The sequence below is a fragment of the Lampris incognitus genome, chromosome 14, assembly GCF_029633865.1.
Source record: "Lampris incognitus isolate fLamInc1 chromosome 14, fLamInc1.hap2, whole genome shotgun sequence".
Lineage (NCBI taxonomy): Eukaryota > Metazoa > Chordata > Actinopteri > Lampriformes > Lampridae > Lampris > Lampris incognitus.
Window position 1 is genome coordinate 46,954,596 of NC_079224.1, and position 19,805 is coordinate 46,974,400.

The 19,805-nt window shown below is 44.0% G+C and overlaps 4 gene segments (V, D, J or C); all 4 read left to right on the forward strand.

Moving 5' to 3' along the window:
- Positions 1 to 2,761: 2,761 nt before the first annotated feature.
- On the forward strand, positions 2,762 to 5,598 carry LOC130124528 (T cell receptor alpha variable 38-1-like; the record flags this gene model as incomplete). The annotated part of the segment is given in 3 exon segments: positions 2,762 to 2,780; positions 2,875 to 3,173; positions 5,545 to 5,598. Coding segments are annotated over 3 exon segments (372 nt in total), but the record flags the coding sequence as incomplete, so codon positions are not given.
- Positions 5,599 to 9,133: 3,535 nt separating this feature from the next.
- Positions 9,134 to 13,070, forward strand: LOC130124529 (T cell receptor alpha variable 14/delta variable 4-like; the record flags this gene model as incomplete). The annotated part of the segment is given in 4 exon segments: positions 9,134 to 9,152; positions 9,247 to 9,654; positions 11,905 to 12,025; positions 13,058 to 13,070. Coding segments are annotated over 4 exon segments (561 nt in total), but the record flags the coding sequence as incomplete, so codon positions are not given.
- Positions 13,071 to 13,461: 391 nt separating this feature from the next.
- On the forward strand, positions 13,462 to 13,879 carry LOC130123643 (T cell receptor alpha variable 14/delta variable 4-like; the record flags this gene model as incomplete). The annotated part of the segment is given in 2 exon segments: positions 13,462 to 13,480; positions 13,575 to 13,879. Coding segments are annotated over 2 exon segments (324 nt in total), but the record flags the coding sequence as incomplete, so codon positions are not given.
- Positions 13,880 to 19,003: 5,124 nt separating this feature from the next.
- LOC130124531 (T cell receptor alpha variable 14/delta variable 4-like) lies at positions 19,004 to 19,547 on the forward strand. The segment is given in 2 exon segments: positions 19,004 to 19,049; positions 19,144 to 19,547. Coding segments are annotated over 2 exon segments (450 nt in total).
- Positions 19,548 to 19,805: the final 258 nt, after the last annotated feature.

Below are 19,805 nucleotides of genomic sequence, written 5' to 3' on the forward strand. Positions count from 1 at the left end.
CATTTTCTGCAAGGCAAATGTTTTGTTCCTGATTCATTTGGCTGCCCTGGAGCAGTCGTGTCGAGAAGGAAGGGAGAGGCGGGGAACACACTCTTCTGTCGAGCTGTCAGGTTGCTTGAAAGACGAAGCGATGACAGCAAGTAGGAGAAGAACAAGCGTGCTCCTGCTGTGAAAGCACAGAGGCCTGGCTGCAATGGAAGGAGCTGGGGAGTCAAGACAAATGACATTTCTCCCAAAACTAATAGACATTTCCCTCTCCCTCCCCTCACTCTCCCTCTCTCTCCCTCTGCTTCTTCATCTGTGGATTGGGTACACAGAGTTTATAGCATATCGATAACATCCAGCAAAAACACGACTTTATCAATGACATTAGCACACAAAACAGGTAATATATGATGCATATCAATAGAAGGTTGATTCTGCAACTGTATGACTGTATAATGAAAAATATACATTATTGATTTAAATGAACGGCACCTCATGTAAAATATGAGATAGAAGCATATTATGCTTAATCAGAAGCATATTCTGCATAGGCGACTCGTGGCGGGGGGGGGGCACCAGGGGGCCCAGGAATAGTATTGGGGTGGCCGTGGCCACCCCTGGCCACCCCTTGGGGGCGCCACTGTGCTAATTCTGTCCCCCCGTTGTTATTTCTTCGGAAAATATTACTGATGGCCGTTGTCTGTTTAAACAGAGGCACTTGATAAGGAGGACCTTTCTTTCCACAGTTTTTGTCTCTGTCATGGTTGGTGAGACTTATTGACTTTGGGTCATGTTCAGAAACCATTGAATAATTATAATGACTAATCTTATTCTATGTCGTCCTGTTTAGATCAACACATTTATCATTTCTTATAATGTAAGAATCCCCTTATATATATATATAATATTTTAGTAAAGAGAACAAAGAGGTGAAGGGTCCATCATGACATTAATTTCTAAACCTCCACCACTATAACACTACACAGACCAAGACAAGGGGAGGAGTTAGAGAACTGAATGTCAGAGACTTCATGTTGAAACTGAAGAGCTGCTGAGTTATTTTCACTTGGTGATTCAATACACTTCAGTCATGATGTTACTCCATTTAATCTGGCTGATGGTATCTACCTTTCATACTGGTAAATATGAAATGGAAGAACATATATCCTAATATTATCCATAAGGTATTTCCATGAACTATTGTGTTTGTAAAAATCCATGTGTCTATCTAGGGCTCTCTGAGGATTCAGTTACACCATTTCATGATAGAATTCTGGCTTTGGAAGGAGACAGGGTCACTCTCTACTGCAACTACTCTGTCTCTTCACCGAGCCTCTACTGGTATCGACAGTACTCCAGCTCACCTCCACAGCTTCTCATCATGGAATATTCAGAGAAAGTACCAGGGTTGACTCTTAAGCATGAGAAAGGAAGAAAAGCGTTTCATCTGGAGATGTCCTCTGCTGCAGTGACAGACTCTGCTGTGTACTACTGTGCTGTGAGGCCCACAGTGACAGGAAACCCCAGAGTCACTGTACACAAACCTGACAGTGTCTGACAGAACATTTACACACTTCAGCTGCTTCTGTCCTTTAACAGCAGAACAATCAAGTAGAGTTTTCATACCCACATAATGGAAATAATGTATCAGAGTTCATAACTGGACTAATGTTTTTGCACTTTGTGCAAATATAGTTATCTTTATATTTAAGTTTAATTAAATATAACTTCTTGTTCATTCAGTGGAACTGGATTAGTGTTGTCTTTCCCTCCTCTTTGTATTTTTTTACTATAACTGTGGATGAGATGTGGTCATGGCTTTGGTGCATCTTCAGGACACCATCAGCATACTATTTGACAATGTTCATGATCAATGTTTCTCATTAACTTGATAGAGACGGTTGGACCTCCACCTTCCTATGACATTAGTTACATCACATGAATGACTGACTTCAAGTCTTTAACTTTAGTTTTCATGGTGGCTGGAGTCTGGTTTCAGGACTCATGTCTTTGTTTACTTGTTGTCATTTAGTCCATTCAGGTTCTTCATAGTGATGAAGAGTCATGTAGAGCTGAGTGGAATCACAGCTGAATCCTCAGAGATACACTGAGATGCTAAAAGTTCTTCAAATTATGAAAACAGATCAACAGTCTGAGGAGGATTTTAGGTTTCAGACATCTACAATTAAAATGATGAGCGAAAAACAAACCTTTATTTCTTTCCAAATACTCCATCAACTTTGCTGTGATTCCATCAGTTTAATAGCACATCACACCCACACTCATTAATGAAACAGGATGAATGTGCTTTTCCAAAACAATGATTTCCACATTCTTCTTTATTGTCAGTGTTATTCACAACACAATGCAATTCTTCTTCTGGTTTTCTCCATAACAGACAAAAAAAAAAAACATGAGCAAAAACAAAATGCTAAATATCTCCAATATTTAATGTGTGATTATTTTGCAAGGATTCACCAACATGCATTCAACTGTACATGAATCACACAAACACTTGGTCATTGTTTCAAGATAATTCCCCTCAACAGGAATATGATGTAAAATGTGTTGTACTGTCTGAACCTGTCAGCAGCAGTAATAACAGGGGATTGGTCATCAGCCCTGTCACTCTGAAGAAGCCCCGCCTTCAAATCTACCACTTAGTGTTGGAGCTAAAACCAGGTTCTACAGTGAGACACAGGAAGTCCTCTCTGGTCACTGGAGCTCATAGTTACTGAACAGAAGAGCTATGAGCTTCCTGCTCATCTCACTGCTGTTGGCTGCTATGTGCTTTGGTAGGACACAACTCTTGGTTTGCTTGTTATTAATCTGAACTTTGTCTTGTTGATTCTTTTCCTCACACTGACACCGTCTGTTGTTGTCCCACAGAATGCAGAGCTCAAAAAGACAACGTGCTCCAACCCAAAGGAGATGTGACTGTTAGTGAGGGAGAGACAGTAACACTGGACTGTCACTATAACACCAGTGGCTCAAATACAAATCTTTACTGGTACAGACAGGCTGCAGACGACAAGCCCACATTCATTCTGAGCCGCTCTAGTTTTGGATCAGGGAACGCAGCGGATGGGTTCAAGGAGAGATTTGATTCCAGCCTGGATTCCAGCTCAAGATCAGTTCCTCTGAAGATCCAGAGTCTGCAGCTGTCTGACTCTGCTGTGTACTACTGTGCTCTGAGGCCCACAGTGACAGGAAACTGCAAGACGTACTACACAAACCTTTAGAGTGTATATCAAGAATCCAGAGACAGCGCAACGATAATCAGATCCACTAGAGGGCAGTATTCACATTTTAAAGTCATTGGTTCTTGTTGAAGAAAAACACCTTGGACAGTTTGACAAGCCAGCTTCATACAACTGCTGATTTGTCCAATGTGTCAATCCAACATTCAAAAACATTTGATTCTGCATTGAAACGTTAAACTGTCTTGATAAAGAAAAGTATGAATGTCTTCTGTAGATTCGTTTAACAAATGCTGCATTGTATTCTAGTCTTAGAAGAAAAATAACTTGATGGAAGCGAGACTGCTTGACTAATCCATGGGACAAGTAGCAGTGTGTATGGTGACAGGTGAGTGGTGGTGTTTAGTCCTGCTTATTTAACAGCTATTCTTTCAAGACTCATTATTTTAGCTCCCTGTCTTACTTTTGAACCCGCATACAAAACATGGTGTTCCCTGGTCGTCACTATAAATCGTTCACCACTGTGATGAGAGTCATCACTTCTGTTCTCTTGACAGTGAGGAGTTCCACCAGGGGGAGTTAGTGCGTGGGAGGATCACGCTAATCCCCCCCCCCCCGACCAGGCGCCCCGATCGACCAGAGGAGGCGCTAGTGCAGCGACCAGGACACATACCCACATCCGGCTTCCCACTCGCAGACACGGCCAATTGTGTCTGTAGGGAGCAAGCCGGAGGTAACACGGGGACTCGATCCGGCGATCCCCGTGTTGCTAAGCAACGGAATAGTCCGCTACGCTACCCGGACGCCCTGAGAGTAGTCATTTTAAATGAAGGCTTTATTTGGTTTTAAACCACAATAGTTGGTTTCTACCTTGTCTGTTCTTCACATGGCTTGTGGGCCTGTACGTTCACTGAATGTTGTGCTGGAATGTAACGTGCAATGTATCTTAGAATGCTTTATTTATTTGTTTGTTTGTTTGTTTGTTTCTTCATTTATTTCTTCTTTTAATTTGTAATTTGTGATATTGGGCTATACAACCCAAATTGACTTGACTTGACTGTGCATTTTTATCTTTCGCCTGGTCCTCGTGTGTCTGCTTGGATGGCCACATGATGGCGCCAGTGTGCATCTCTTGCCCATGTACTGTTCTGTCTCTTGTCTCTGACATACTGCTGCTTGCTGCTTGTGTGTGAGCTTGTGTATGGTCTGGGTAGATTGTGGAACTGAATTGTCCTTCTGGGAGAAATAAAGTTGTCTGAATGTGAATCTGAAGTACACAGTGCAGACAAACCTTATGGCTTTGCTGAGAGTGAGCATCAGGTATTTTAAGTACACATTGGGTCAGCACATGTTCAACAGGTTGATTTTACACTTGGCCCAGCAAATGCCCCCATTCATAATGTACCCCCCCACCCCCAAAACAAATGAAAAAAGAAAAAGAAGAGTGGCTGATAACACTGGAAGGTGAACATTTTTAGCATGATGGGGGAGATGTTGGGGGAGGAGAGGGAGGAGAGTAAGTCAGCAGATCTGCTGTTTCATCTGATAGTGAAAAAACGTGTGATTTAGTGTAGATATGCAACTGCATCCACTTTGGACATCAGCCGGTTGGTTTCTTCAGTCATGACGTCATCAAAGTGACTTCGTCAGCCTCTGAGACAAAGAGACTGACAGTCTCCTAGATGAATGATGACACGTTTCTCCCATGAAACCTTGTGTCCAGATGAACTGATTCAACTTTTCTGGGATTCTACACCTGGATGATTGAGCAGGCATCAACATATTCATGTGTAGTATTCTAGTTTTGGAAGAAACACAACAATAAATCCCATACTGTCTCACATATAAACCCAACCACAAAAGATAAACTACATGATGACAGGAGAAGGAAGCCAACCTGAAGGTAATATAAAATATTTAATAATAATAACTCTATTCTATCAACATTCCTTAAAGATTAGATTATCCTTAAACCATGATTAATTGATAGTTTTATTTGAATATTCTTGCTAAACCTATCTGGAGAGTGACTTGTAATAAGCTGTCACAGTTGATCCAGTCATTGTTTCCTCTTCAGCAGGAAGTGGAGTTTGACAGACAGGGAAACAGATCAGATCTCTGAGACCAGCACATCTTTAACTAGGTGATTGTTGCTGTGCCACAGTTTCTGTTTGACGTCTGACATCAGCCATGCAGTTCCTCCTACCACTTGTTTTATTCACTGGCTTTACTGGTAAGAAACACTTTGGCAGCTCAGTATTTGTTAAACTATGAATCCCTTTTTAACAGAAATAATAATGAGATAGATTCAATATATGACATGATTATTGACTTTTTAATCATTTCTTCCCATCTGCAGGTTCCAGTTATCAGCAAACCATCCAGTCCCTCCAAGACAGAGTACATGGTCTAGAAGGTTCCAAAGTTACTCTCTCCTGTAAATACTCCTCAGCAGAATACTTATATTGGTATCGCCAGGACTCAGGAGAACCACCACAGTTTCTAATATCCTCCTATAAATCAGGTTCAGCAATAAAAAGAGCAGCTTCAAACTCCAGACTGTCTGTTAAAGTGAATGAGACTCAAATGGAAGTGGAGATGTCCTCTGCTGCAGTGACAGACTCTGCTGTGTACTACTGTGCTGTGAGGCCCACAGTGACAGGAAACCCAGAGTCACTGTACACAAACCTGACAGTGTCTGACAGAACATTTACACACTTCAGCTGCTTCTGTCATTTAACAGCTGATCAATCAAGTAGAGTTTTAATATCAGCTCATTAGAAACAAGGTGAGATATTTAGTATCTCTAATCATAGCATGACCATGGAGGATCCTTGTTTCTGGTTGATGGAAGGTTTGCGTCAAAACCTTTTAACGCACACATAGTTCAGCTCAAGGTTAAATATTGTTATAAATTCACACGCAGGACAAGAAGTTGCTGCACAACATGTTGAATTAGTATTGAGTCCAATTAACATTCAACATTTTAGCTTAATGGCTAACTTTTTGTTCATAATATTTTACTGCTCACTTCAAAACATTAGTTACAAAAAATTAAATGTTTTTCTTCTAATATCTTGCCAAGTGATCATTCTATAAGCAGAATAATTCAACCGAAGTTGTGTGATAAAGAATTTTTACATTCTCCACTTTGTGTCATGTGGTTCTTTATTTTGTATTGTAGTTTAAAATACTTTCACGCATAACTTGACATGGATTATCTCTTGCTAATTCAGTCACGCCCCCAGAGAATGTTCACAGGGGTGGCCAAATGGGGCCACTGAAAATCTTGGGGTGGCACACCAAAACCAAAAGCCATGACTGAATTTCAGGAATTCTATTATGCTGTTGTAGTATACTGTATAGGCTAATTGAAAACTGCCAACATGAGAGTTAAGGAATCGCCTACTGAAATACTTTGGTTTCTTATTTTTTTACAGTTAATGTTACTACATAGCTGATGTGCAAAGACTAACACTGGTACAGTTAACATTTTGAGTTCCACAACAGTTCTGATTTAATGTGTTATGTATCTGTATATATTGTAACGTGTTAGATGATTCATTGTTAGATTGTGTATGTGTGATGCAGTGACGGACGATCAGAAGCGACTGGCTGCCTGGCTATGCATTTGTTACTTTCTTTGACATGAATTATTATGAAAAATATACATTATTGATTTAAATGAACGGCACCTAATGTAAAATATCAGATAGAAGGATATTATGGTTAATCAGAAGCATATTCTGCATATGCGACTCGTGGCTGGGGGAGGGGGGGCAGCAGGGGGGCCAGGGATAGTATCAGGGGGCCGTGGCCACCCCTGGCCACCCCTTGGGGGCGCCACTGTGCTAATTCTGTCCCCCTTTGTTATATCTTAGGAAAATATTACTGATGGCCATTGTCTGTTTAAATAGAGATAAGGAGGACCTTTCTTTCCACAGTTTTTGTCTCTGTCATGGTTGGTGAGACTTATTGACTTTGGGTCATGTTCAGAAACCATTTAATAATTATAATGACTAATCTTATTCTATGTCGTCCTGTTTAGATCAACAAATTTATCATTTCTTATAATGTAAGAATTCCCATATATATATATATATATATATATATATATATATATATATTAGCAAAGAGAACAAAGAGGTGAAGGGTCCATCATGACATTAATGTCTAAACCTCCACCACTATAACACTACAAAGACCAAGACAAGGGGAGGAGTTAGAGAACTGAATGTCAAAGACTTCATGTTGCAACTGAAGAGCTGCTGAGTTATTTTCACTTGGTGATTCAATACACTTCAGTCATGATGTTACTCCATTTAATCTGGCTGATGATATCTACCTTTCATACTGGTAAATATGAAGTGGAAGAACATACATCTTAATATTATCCATAAGGTATTTCCATCAACTATTGTGTTTGTAAAAATCCATGTGTCTATCTAGGGCTCTCTGAGGATTCAGTTACACCATTTCATGATAGAATTCTGGCTTTGGAAGGAGACAGGGTCACTCTCTCCTGCAACTACTCTGTCTCTACAGAGAACCTCTACTGGTATCGACAGTACTCCAGCTCACCTCCACAGCTTCTCATCATGGAATATTCAGAGAAAGTACCAGGGTTGACTCTTAAGCATGAGAAAGGAAGAAAAGCGTTTCATCTGGAGATGTCCTCTGCTGCAGTGACAGACTCTGCTGTGTACTACTGTGCTGTGAGGCCCACAGTGACAGGAAACCCAGAGTCACTGTACACAAACCTGACAGTGTCTGACAGAACATTTACACACTTCAGCTGCTTCTGTCATTTAACAGCAGAACAATCAAGTAGAGTTTTCCTACCCACATAATGAAAATAATGTATCAGAGTTCATAACTGGACTAATGTTTTGCACTTTGTTAAAATGTAGCCGTCTTGATTTTTAAGTTTAATTAAATATAATTTAATGTTATGGAACTGGATTAGTGTTTTCTTTCCCTCCGCTATGTATTTTGTTACTATAACTGTGGATGAGATGTGGTCATGGCTTTGATGCATCTTCAGGACACCATCAGGATACCATTTGACAATGTTCATGATCAATGTTTCTCATTAACTTGATAGAGACGGTTGGACCTCCACCTTCCTATGACATTAGTTACATCACATGAATGACTGACTTCAACCCTTTAACTTTAGTTTTCATGTTGGCTGGAGTCTGGTTTCAGGACTCATATCTTTGTTTACTTGTTGTCATTTAGTCCATTCAGGTTCTTCATAGTGATGAAGAGTCATGTAGAGCTGAGTGGAATCACAGCTGAATCCTCAGAGATACACTGAGATGCTAAAAGTTCTTCAAATTATGAAGTTTCAGACGTCTACCATTGAAATGATGAGAGTAAAACAAATATTTATTTCTTTCCAAATACTCCATCAGCTTTGCTATGATTCAATCAGTTTATTAGCACATCACAGCATTACTGTTTAATGAAACAGGATGAATGCACTTTTCCAAAATAACGATTTCTGCATTTTTATTGTCAATGTTATTCATAACACAATGCAATTATTCTTTAGGTTTTCTCCATAACAGACAAACTAACAACAACAAAAAAAGTCCAAATAATAAAAATCTCCAACATTAAATGTGTGAATTATTTACAGATTCACCAAAATAGAATCACACAAATAATAATAACATAACACTTGTTCATTGTTTTAAAGACAATTCCTCTCAACAGGAATATGATGTAAAATGTGTTGTACTGTCTGAACCTGTCAGCAGCAGTAATAACAGGGGATTGGTCATCAGCCCTGTCACTCTGAACAAGCCCCTCCTTCAAATCTACCACTTAGTGTTGGAGCTAAAACAAGGTTCCACAGTGAGACACAGGAAGTCCTCTCTGGTCACTGGAGCTCATAGTTACTGAACAGAAGAGCTATGAGCTTCCTGCTCATCTCACTGCTGTTGGCTGCTATGTGCTTTGGTAGGACACAACTCTTTGTTTGCTTGTTATTAATCTGAACTTTGTCTTGTTGATTCTTTTCCTCACACTGACACCGTCTGTTGTTGTCCCACAGAATGCAGAGCTCAAAAAGACAACGTGCTCCAACCCAAAGGAGGTGTGACTGTTAGTGAGGGAGAGACAGTAACACTGGACTGTCACTATAACACCAGTGACACAAATCCATATCTTTACTGGTACAGACAGGCTGCAGACGACAAGCCCACATTCATTCTGAGCCGCATTACTGCTGAATCAGGGAACACAGCGGACGGGTTCAAGGAGAGATTTGATTCCAGACTGGATTCCAGCTCAAGATCAGTTCCTCTGAAGATCCAGAGTCTGCAGCTGTCTGACTCTGCTGTGTACTACTGTGCTCTGAGGCCCACAGTGACAGGAAACTGCAGAACCTTCTACACAAACCTTTGGAGTGTTTATCAAGAATCCACACAACACATTGTTAACCCACATCCACTAGAGGGCAGTATTCACATTTTAATCTCATGCTCCTTGTTGAAGAAAAACACACTGGACAGTTTGACAAGCCAGCTTCCTACAGCTGCTGATTTGTCCAATGTGTCAATCCAACATTCAAAAACATTTTAATCTACATTGAAACGTTAAACTCTCTTGATAAAGAAAATTATTAATGTCATATGTAGTTTTGTTTAACAAATGGTACATTCCTGTATCGTATTCTAGTGTTAGAAGAAAAATAACTGTAAATCCCATACGGTCTCACATAGAAAAATACCCCCCAAAAAACTAAGTGACTAAAGGAGAAAAAGGCCCATTTAATGGTAATACAAAATATTAACTTATAATTTGCTATTCAATTCATTAAATATTAGATTAACCTTAAACCAGGATATTTTGATTGATTTATTTGTATATTCTTGCTAAACCGATCTGGCCAGTAAACTGTAATGAGCAATCAAAGGGAGAGACCAAGACCTAAACTTGAAGGCCTCACACAGGGAGGCAAGGCCTTCACGAGATACTGTACTGAATGAAGGATGGGTTTTGATTTCAAGTGACTGGTGAGTCCTACTCTATTAATTATCTATAGAGTTAATTAAGATTATTCTTGACAATGCTCAAATTTGTAGCTGTGAGATTTATCACCTAATTTTTGCAGCATGCAGTACATACTTCTCTGCTTGACTGACTCTTTACGTCCTATAATTCCCTCCCAGAGCCTTCGTTTCCACCTACAGTGGCACCCCACAGGACTGTTTTGTCCGATAGCTCCCCCACTGGCCTCTTCTGTCATTAAACCTCTTACCAGGAGTTTTGCCCATACAGACTACTATTAGGCACCGGGCCTCTTATCCACATGACATATTACAACTTGACCTGGATGTGGACCACAGTGTGCTAACTCCACTAGTTAAATCAGGTGTTTATACGTGCACAACCTGTCAGAAGTTTGCCCTCTACAATATCTGATCTATTACCAACAAAGCCCCTCAGGTCAATAACGCCATCACAGAGCACAAACTGGACTATTTATGTCTGACGGAAACCTGCCAGTCACAGAATGACTTTCTACAGCTAAATTAAACAAACTGGTTTACATATCCAAACCTTGGTGTTCGGGCAGAGGAGGCGGCCTTGTGCAGATTTATTGTGATAGTATAAAGCTAACACCACTCTCTCTACTTGATCACTCTTCCTTTGAACTGCTGGCTGTTAAGCTCTATGGACCTTCACCCACCATTGTTGCTGCTCTCTACAGACCACCGAAGGCATCGAATATTTTTATCACTGAACGCTCAACAGTTTTAACCACCCTTAATACAATGTCTCCCTATATAATCCTAATGGGGGATTTAAATATTCATTTTCACAACACTGACAAGATATTCACCACACATTTTAATGTGATGTTAGATTGCTCTGATCTAATGAAATATGGCAACTTTACAACCCACACCAAGGGTTATATCTTTGACTTGGTTTGCTGTTCCGGCATCGCGCCATATAACATCACTTCTGCTGAACTACCCATCTCCTGTCCTTCGGGTGAGATGTTAAACTGAGGTCCTGACTCACTGTTGTCATTAAAGATCCCAGGGCACTTATGGCAAAGAGTAGGGGGTTCCCTGGTGTCCTGGCAAAATTCCCAACCTGGCTCTCTATCTGGCCACCGAATGATGCCCCTATGTAATTGGCTCAATGATTCCTCCCTCTCCACCTCAAGCTGATCAGTAGAGGCAACTGATAAGGCGATCCTTTCTCTCCACTGTTTTTGCTGTCTCTGTCAGGGTTGGTGAGACTTACTCACTTTGGGTCATGTTCAGAAACAATTTAATAATTATAATGATTATTCTTATTCATAGTCATGCTGTTTAGATCAACGTATTTATCATTTCTTAATATGTAAGAATATCATTGATTCTATTTGTTTCTGAGTAAAGAGAACACAGGGATGAAGGGTTCCTCATGACATTCATATATAAACCTCCATCTCCATAACAGTAGACAGACCAAGAAAAGGGGAGGAGTTAGAGAACTGAATGTCAAAGACTTCATGTTGGAACTGAAGAGCTGCTGAGTTATTTTCAGTTGGTGATTCAATACACTTCAGTCATGATGTTACTCCATTTAATCTGGCTGATGATATCTACCTTTCATACTGGTAAATATGAAATGGAAGAACACATATCCTATTATTATCCATAAGGTATTTCAATGAAATATTGTGTTTGTAAAAACCCATGTGTCTATCTAGGGTTCTCTGAGGATTCAGTTACACCATTTCATGATAGAATTGTGGCTTTGGAAGGAGACAGGGTCACTCTCTCCTGCAACTACTCCATCTCTTCACCGAACAACTTCTACTGGTATCGACAGTACTCCAGCTCACCTCCACAGCTTCTCATCACGGACTATTCAGAGAAAGTACCAGGGTTGACTCTTAAGCATGAGAAAGAAAGAAAAGCGTTTCATCTGGAGATGTCCTCTGCTGCAGTGACAGACTCTGCTGTGTACTACTGTGCTGTGAGGCCCACAGTGACAGGAAACCCAGAGTCACTGTACAAAAACCTGACAGTGTCTGACAGAACATTTACACACTTCAGCTGCTTCTGTCATTTAACAGCAGAACAATCAAGTAGAGTTTTCATACCCACATAATGGAAATAATGTATCAGAGTTCATAACTGGACTAATGTTTTTGCACTTTGTGCAAATACAACCATCTTTATATTTAAGTTTAACTAAATATAACTTCTTGTTCATTCCGTTGGAACTGGATTAGTGTTTTCTATACCTCCTCCATGTATTTTGTTACTATAACTGTGGATGAGATGTGGTCATGGCTTTGATGCATCTTCAGGACACCATCAGGATACTATTTGACAATGTTCATGATCAATGTTTCTCATTAACTTGATAGAGACGGTTGGACCTCCACCTTCCTATGACATTAGTTACATCACATGAATGACTGACTTCAAGCCTTTAACTTTAGTTTTCATGTTGGCTGGAGTCTGGTTTCAGGACTCATATCTTTGTTTACTTGTTGTCATTTAGTCCATTCAGGTTCTTCATAGTGATGAAGAGTCATGTAGAGCTGAGTGGAATCACAGCTGAATCCTCTGAGATACACTGAGATGCTAAAAGTTCTTCAAATTATGAAAACAGATCAACAGTCTGAGGATGATTTTAGGTTTCAGACATCTACAATTAAAATGATGAGGGAAAAAAAAACCTTTATTTCTTTCCAAATACTCCATCAGCTTTGCTGTGATTCCATCAGTTTATTAGCACATCACACCCACACTCTTTAATGAAGCAGGATGAATGTGCTTTTCCAAAACAAAGATTTCCACATTCTTCTTTATTGTCAGTGTTTTTCATAACACAATGCAATTCTTCTTCAGGTTTTCTCCATAAAAGACAAATTAATAATAAAAAAATCTAAATAATAAATATCTCCAATATTAAATGTGTGATTCATTTGCAAGGATTCACCAACATGCATTCAACTGTACATGAATCACACAAATAATAATAACATAATACGTGTTCATTGTTTTAAAGACAATTCCCCTCAACAGGAATATGATGTAAAATGTGTTGTACTGTCTGAACCTGTCAGCAGCAGTAAGAACAGGGGATTTGTCATCAGCCCTGTCACTCTGAACAAGCCCCTCCTTCAAATCTACCACTTAGTGTTGGAGCTAAAACCAGGTTCCACAGTGAGACACAGGAAGTCCTCTCTGGTCACTGGAGCTCATAGTTACTGAACAGAAGAGCTATGAGCTTCCTGCTCATCTCACTGCTGTTGGCTGCTATGTGCTTTGGTAGGACACAACTCTTTGTTTGCTTGTTATTAATCTGAACTTTGTCTTGTTGATTCTTTTCCTCACACTGACACCGTCTGTTGTTGTCCCACAGAATGCAGAGCTCAAAAAGACAACGTGCTCCAACCCAAAGGAGGTGTGACTGTTAGTGAGGGAGAGACAGTAACACTGGACTGTCACTATAACACCAGTGACCCAGGTCCATCTCTTTTCTGGTACAGACAGGCTGCAGACGACAAGCCCACATTCATTCTGAGCCGCTTTACTGTTGGATCAGGAGACACAGTGGACGGGTTCAAGGAGAGATTTGATTCCAGCCTGGATTCCAGCTCAAGATCAGTTCCTCTGAAGATCCAGAGTCTGCAGCTGTCTGACTCTGCTGTGTACTACTGTGCTCTGAGGCCCACAGTGACAGGAAACTGCAAAACCTACTACAAAAACCTTTAGAGCGTCTATCAAGAATCCAGACACAACGCAACGATAAACCATATCCACTAGAGGGCAGTATTCACATTTTAAAGTCTTTGGTTCCTTGCTGAAGAAAAACACATTGGACCGTTTGACACGCCAGCTTCCTACAACTGCTGATTTGTCCAATGTGTCAATACAACATTCAAAAACATTTTATTCTGCATTGAAACGTTAAACTGTCTTGATAAAGAAAAGTATGAATGTCTTCTGTAGATTCGTTTAACAAATTCTGCATTGTATTCTAGTCTCAGAAGAAAAATAACTTGATGGAAGTCAGAGCTTGTGTTGTGGTTACACCGCCCCGAGCTGCCTCCCCGGCACGTTCAACCCACTCCCCCAGCTCGGACGTGCCGGAAACATCCGAGCGCTCGGCTCGCGCTCTGAGACGAGCGCTGCACTGCACCAGGTGTTTGCCATCATTCATCAGGCACACCTGTGGCAATCAGGCAGCCTTCTACAAAAAGCCTCCCAGAACGTCTCTCAGTGCTTCGACGTACTGAACCCTGCGGTGAAGTTCTGACAAGCCCTCCAGCGTTCCTTGCATTCTGTTTATTCCCCAGTGTCTTATCTTCGTGTCTCTGTTTCCTCCCAAGACTCTCCCTCCGCGATTTCCACGGCTCCCCGCGTCTCCCTCGTCCCCAGCGACCTTCACGTTTCTCCCCGGACCTCTCCTGCGATCTCTCCCCTTGTCCCTCTACCTGGACCCCTCCTTTCGGACTCGACTTCCCGGATCTCGGACCTGGACTTTCTCGGACAACCCCTCTTGGATCACGGACTGGACTTTCTCGCCAGGTGCACGCACATTTCTTCAACACCTCCTGGTCATTTACATACCGCACCACACATTGGCTAAAAACACTCACACATAGTTATACACGCAAACCACGGGACACCACACATAGTTTATTCACACATCCCACTAACAGAACGCCTTTTTTCACCATACATTTCCCTCCCACAATAAAACCCCCCTTTGTAGACTTAGAAGTCATCTCATATCTGTCTGTCTTGGGTTTCGCCACACGGGTCAGGTTCTGGTGCGCGAGCATAACAGAACGTCGAAGCCATTATGGACCCAGGCAAACCCAAGGAGCGGACGGTCCCTGTGACGCCCCTGAGCCCCGTCCCCCTAGAGGCAGTAGTAAGTCACAGTTGCCAACTTGCCTCTCTCTGCTCAGAGCTTACTACTGCCTTCACCCGTGTCACCGGAGAGATCAGCGATCTTCAGTCCGGCTCCCAGGCCGCGACGAGCACGTTAGATGCCCTCACCGCGCAGATCGCTGCACTCTCCACAGCGGTCTCCAGGATGAGCGACCACCCTGCCCTGGCCTCGGTCTCTGCCCCCAGCTCGGCCTCCGGTTTCCCCGTTCCTGGTCCCGACGTTCCCCCTCCGAGTCAACCCCCACTGGACCCCCGGTGCGAGCCTAACCTCCCCTGCCCCAAGGCCTTCGGTGGGGAGTTCTAGCTGTGCAGGGGTTTCCTTGGTCAGTGTGAGCTCCTGTTCAAACACCAGCCAACTAGGTATAGGACAGGAGAGACCAAGGTAGCCCTTGTCATGTCCCTCCTCAGCTGGGCCATAGCGGCGGTAGGCCATACCGAGCAGCTCGCCTCGGACTATGGTGCCTTCCGCCGCGAGTTCAATCTGGTGTTCGACCACCCAGCTGACGGGCAGGACGCTGCCGGCCGCCTCCATTCCATCCAACAGGGAGCCAGGTCGGTGGCAGAGTATTCCCTGGAGGTAAGGATACTCGCGGCAGACAGTGGGTGGGATGACACTGCGCTCAAGAGCGCGTACAGAAGGGGGCTGAGCGAGCCCATCAAAGATCTTATCGTTCGGGACCGCCCTGCCTCCTTCAACGAGCTCGTCACCCTCGCCCTCCAGATGGACGAACGGCTGCGGGAGCGGCGCCAGGAACGCGCCCCGCGCGCTGGCCCCTCCCATAGACCAACCCCCGTCCGTCCTACCGGTGCCTTCCCTGGGTCAGCGTCCCGTGGGCTCTCTCCACCCTCACACTCCACCTCGCAACCCTGGGTGGCTTCTGGATCCAGGCCGGAGGAGGAGCCCATGCAGTTGGGTCGGTCACGGCTCCCGCTGGAGGTTAGGGAGCAGAGGATGCGTGGCCACCTCTGCCTCTACTCCGGGAGGTCGGGCCACTATATCAAGGCCTGCCCGACTCGCCCAAAAAGACCCGGCTCACTAGTGAGGGGTGTCCTAGTGAGTCTGACGACCCTTCCTCAGCCCCAGCCCAAGAAGGAGCACAACCACCTCTTTCCGGTCACTCTCACCTGGGGTAACCACTCACTGTCTGTTGGTGCACTCCTGGATTCGGGGGCGGACGAGTGTTTGATGGACACCTCGCTGGCCCGGCAGGCCGGCATTCCACTCGTCCCCCTAGACACACCCCTCACAGCCCAAGCCCTAGATGGACGTTCACTAGGTAAAATCACACACAGCACTGCTTCCCTCACTCTTTCGGGTAATCACGTGGAAGCTATCCGTTTCTTGGTTTTGCGCGCCCCTGGTGTTAGGAAGACCGTGGTTGGAACGGCACGATCCCTACATCTCTTGGTCTACTGGGCGGATTTTGGGTTGGAGCGTTGCGTGTCATGCCAACTGCCTTCGCTCCGCCCACTCCCCGTCCAGCGGCCTCAGACCCGTGCCTCCTCCCACGGATCTCACTGGTGTTCCTTCCATTTATCACGATTTAGCCCCTGTATTTAGTAAAGAAAGTGCACTTTCCCTCCCCCCTCACCGTCCCTATGATTGTGCCATAGATCTCTTTCCCGGGGCCGCCCTTCCCACCGGTCGGTTGTATAACCTCTCCGTCCCAGAGAAGGAGGCTATGCGCAATTATATCAGAGTCCCTGGCCTCAGGAATCATAAGGCCCTCGTCTTCCCCGGTGGCGGCGGGCTTCTTTTTTGTGGCAAAGAAGGAGGGCAGCCTGAGGCCTTGCATAGATTATCGAATGTTAAATAATATCACGGTGAAAAATAAATACCCACTCCCCCTTATGAGTTCCACGTTCGAGCCACTCACTCACGCCACGGTGTTCACGAAGCTGGACCTGCGCAGCGCGTACCACCTGGTGCGCATCCGGGAAGGGGATGAATGGAAGACGGCCTTCAACACCCACCTAGGGCATTTCGAGTACCTCGTTATGCCCTTCGGCCTCACCAACGCCCCGGCCGTCTTCCAGGCATTGGTCAACGACGTGCTCCGGGACATGCTGAACACGTTCGCGGTGGTGTACCAGGATGACATACTCGTGTTCTCCAGGACTGAGGAGGAACACCACCAGCATGTCCGCCTGGTCCTCCAACGGCTGCTGGAGAACAGGCTCTTCGTGAAAGCCGAGAAGTGCGTGTTCCACTCCGCCTCCGTGGAGTTCCTTGGCCACATCGTGGAGAAGGGGCTCGTCCGCACTGACCCCAGGAAGACCCGAGCGGTGGAGGAGTGGGCACGGCCCACCAATAGGACGCAACTCCAGCGCTTCCTGGGGTTTGCAAACTTCTACCGGCGCTTCATCAGGGGGTTCAGCCGTGTGGCCGCCCCCCTCACTGCACTCACCTCCAACCTCCGCCCCTTCTCCTGGAACTCGGAGGCGGAAGCCGCCTTCTTGGCCCTGAAGAGGCTGTTCACAACGGCTCCGGTGCTCGCCCACCCGGACCCGTGCAGACAGTTCATCGTGGAGGTGGACGCATCGGACACGGGCATCGGAGCCGTCCTCTCCCAGCGGTCGGAGGAGGACCAGAAGATCCACCCGTGCGCCTTCTTCTCCCGGCGTTTCAGTCCTGCGGAGAAGAATTATGACATCGGCAACAGGGAGTTGCTGGCCGTCCACGCCGCCCTAGAGGAGTGGAGACACTGGCTGGAGGGAGCAGGGCAGCCGTTCATCGTATGGTCCGATCACAAAAACCTGACCTACGTACGGACGGCTAAGAGGCTAAACCCCAGGCAGGCGCGCTGGGCTCTCTTCTTCAGCCGGTTCGACTTCACCCTCACCTACCGCCCGGGCACCAAGAACGTCAGGGCAGACGCCCTCTCCCGTCTGTTTCCCGAGGGGTCCCCTGACGCCCCAGACACCATCCTTCCCCCGACCCGGGTGGTGGGCGCCGTCACCTGGGCCATCGAATCAGTGGTGAGAAGGGCCCAGCGCGCCCTTCCCGACCCAGGCAATGGACCCCGGAACCGGCTATTTGTGCCTCCCTCTGTCCGGCCCCAGGTGCTGGAGTGGGGCCACTCCAGCCATCTTGCCTGCCACTCATGGTTGGTGAGACTTACTGACTTTGGGTCATGTTCAGAAACCATTTAATAATTATAATGACTAATCTTATTCTATGTCGTCCTGTTTAGATCAACACATTTATAATTTCTTATAATGTAAGAATCCCCTTATTTATTTACTTTACCAAAACAAAGATTTCTGCATTGTTATTGTTAATTTTATTCATAACACAATGCAATTATTCTTCAGGTTTTCTCCATAAAAGGCAAAAGAAAAAAACAAACAAAAAACAAAACTAAGCAAAAACAAAATCCAAATAATAAATAGCTCAAATTTTAAATATTTGAATATTAAGTGTCCTTCATTTTCAAAGATGAACCAAAATGGATTCAACTTTATAAGAATCACAAATAAGAACAACATAATACGTGTTGATTGTTTTAAAGACAATTCCCCTCAACAGGAATATGATGTAACTTATAAATTTTAACTTATTTTAGAATTATTTTTAGCTGGGCCTTCATGTGTGTATATGTTATACTGTGTTTGTCTTGCACTGTTTGGTGAAGCCACAGCCCTCATTTCATTTTTAACATGTGCCTGCACATTGTTTTTAATGACAATAAAATTGAATTGAATTGAATGTAAAATGGGTTGTACTGTCAGCAGCAGTAATAACAGGGGATTGGTCATTAGCCCTGTCACTCTAAACAAGCCCCCCCTTCAAATCTACCACTTAGTGTTGGAGCTAAAACAAGGTTCCACAGTGAGACACAGGAAGTCCTCTCTGGTCACTGGAGCTCATAGTTACTGAACAGAAGAGCTATGAGCTTCCTGCTCATCTCACTCCTGTTGGCTACTATGTGCTTTGGTAGGACACAACTCTTGGTTTGCTTGTTATTAATCTGAACTTTGTCTTGTTGATTCTTTTCCTCACACTGACACCGTCTTTTGTTGTCCCACAGAATGCAGAGCTCAAAAAGACAACGTGCTCCAACCCAAAGGAGATGTGACTGTTAGTGAGGGAGAGACAGTAACACTGGACTGTCACTATAACACCAGTGGATCAAGTCCATCTCTTTACTGGTACAGACAGGCTGCAGACGACAAGCCCACATTCATTCTGAGCCGCTTTACTGTTGGATCAGGGAACACAGCGGACGGGTTCAAGGACAGATTTGATTCCAGCCTGGATTCCAGCTCAAGATCAGTTCCTCTGAAGATCCAGAGTCTGCAGCTGTCTGACTCTGCTGTGTACTACTGTGCTCTGAGGCCCACAGTGACAGGAAACTGCAAGACGTACTACACAAACCTTTGGAGTGTCTATCAAGAATCCAGAGACAGCGCAATGTTAACCCACATCCACTAGAGGGCAGTATTCACATATTAATCTCATCGCTCCTTGTTGAAGAAAAACACATTGGACAGTTTGACAAGCCAGCTTCCTATAACTGCGGATTTGTCCAATGTGTCAATACAACATTCAAAAACATTTTATTCTGCATTGAAACGTTAAATTCTCTTGATAAAGAAAATTATTAATGTCATGTCGTATTCTAGTGTTAGAAGAAAACATAACTCTAAATCTCATACTGTCTCACCAAGCAGAACAACTAAGTGACATAAG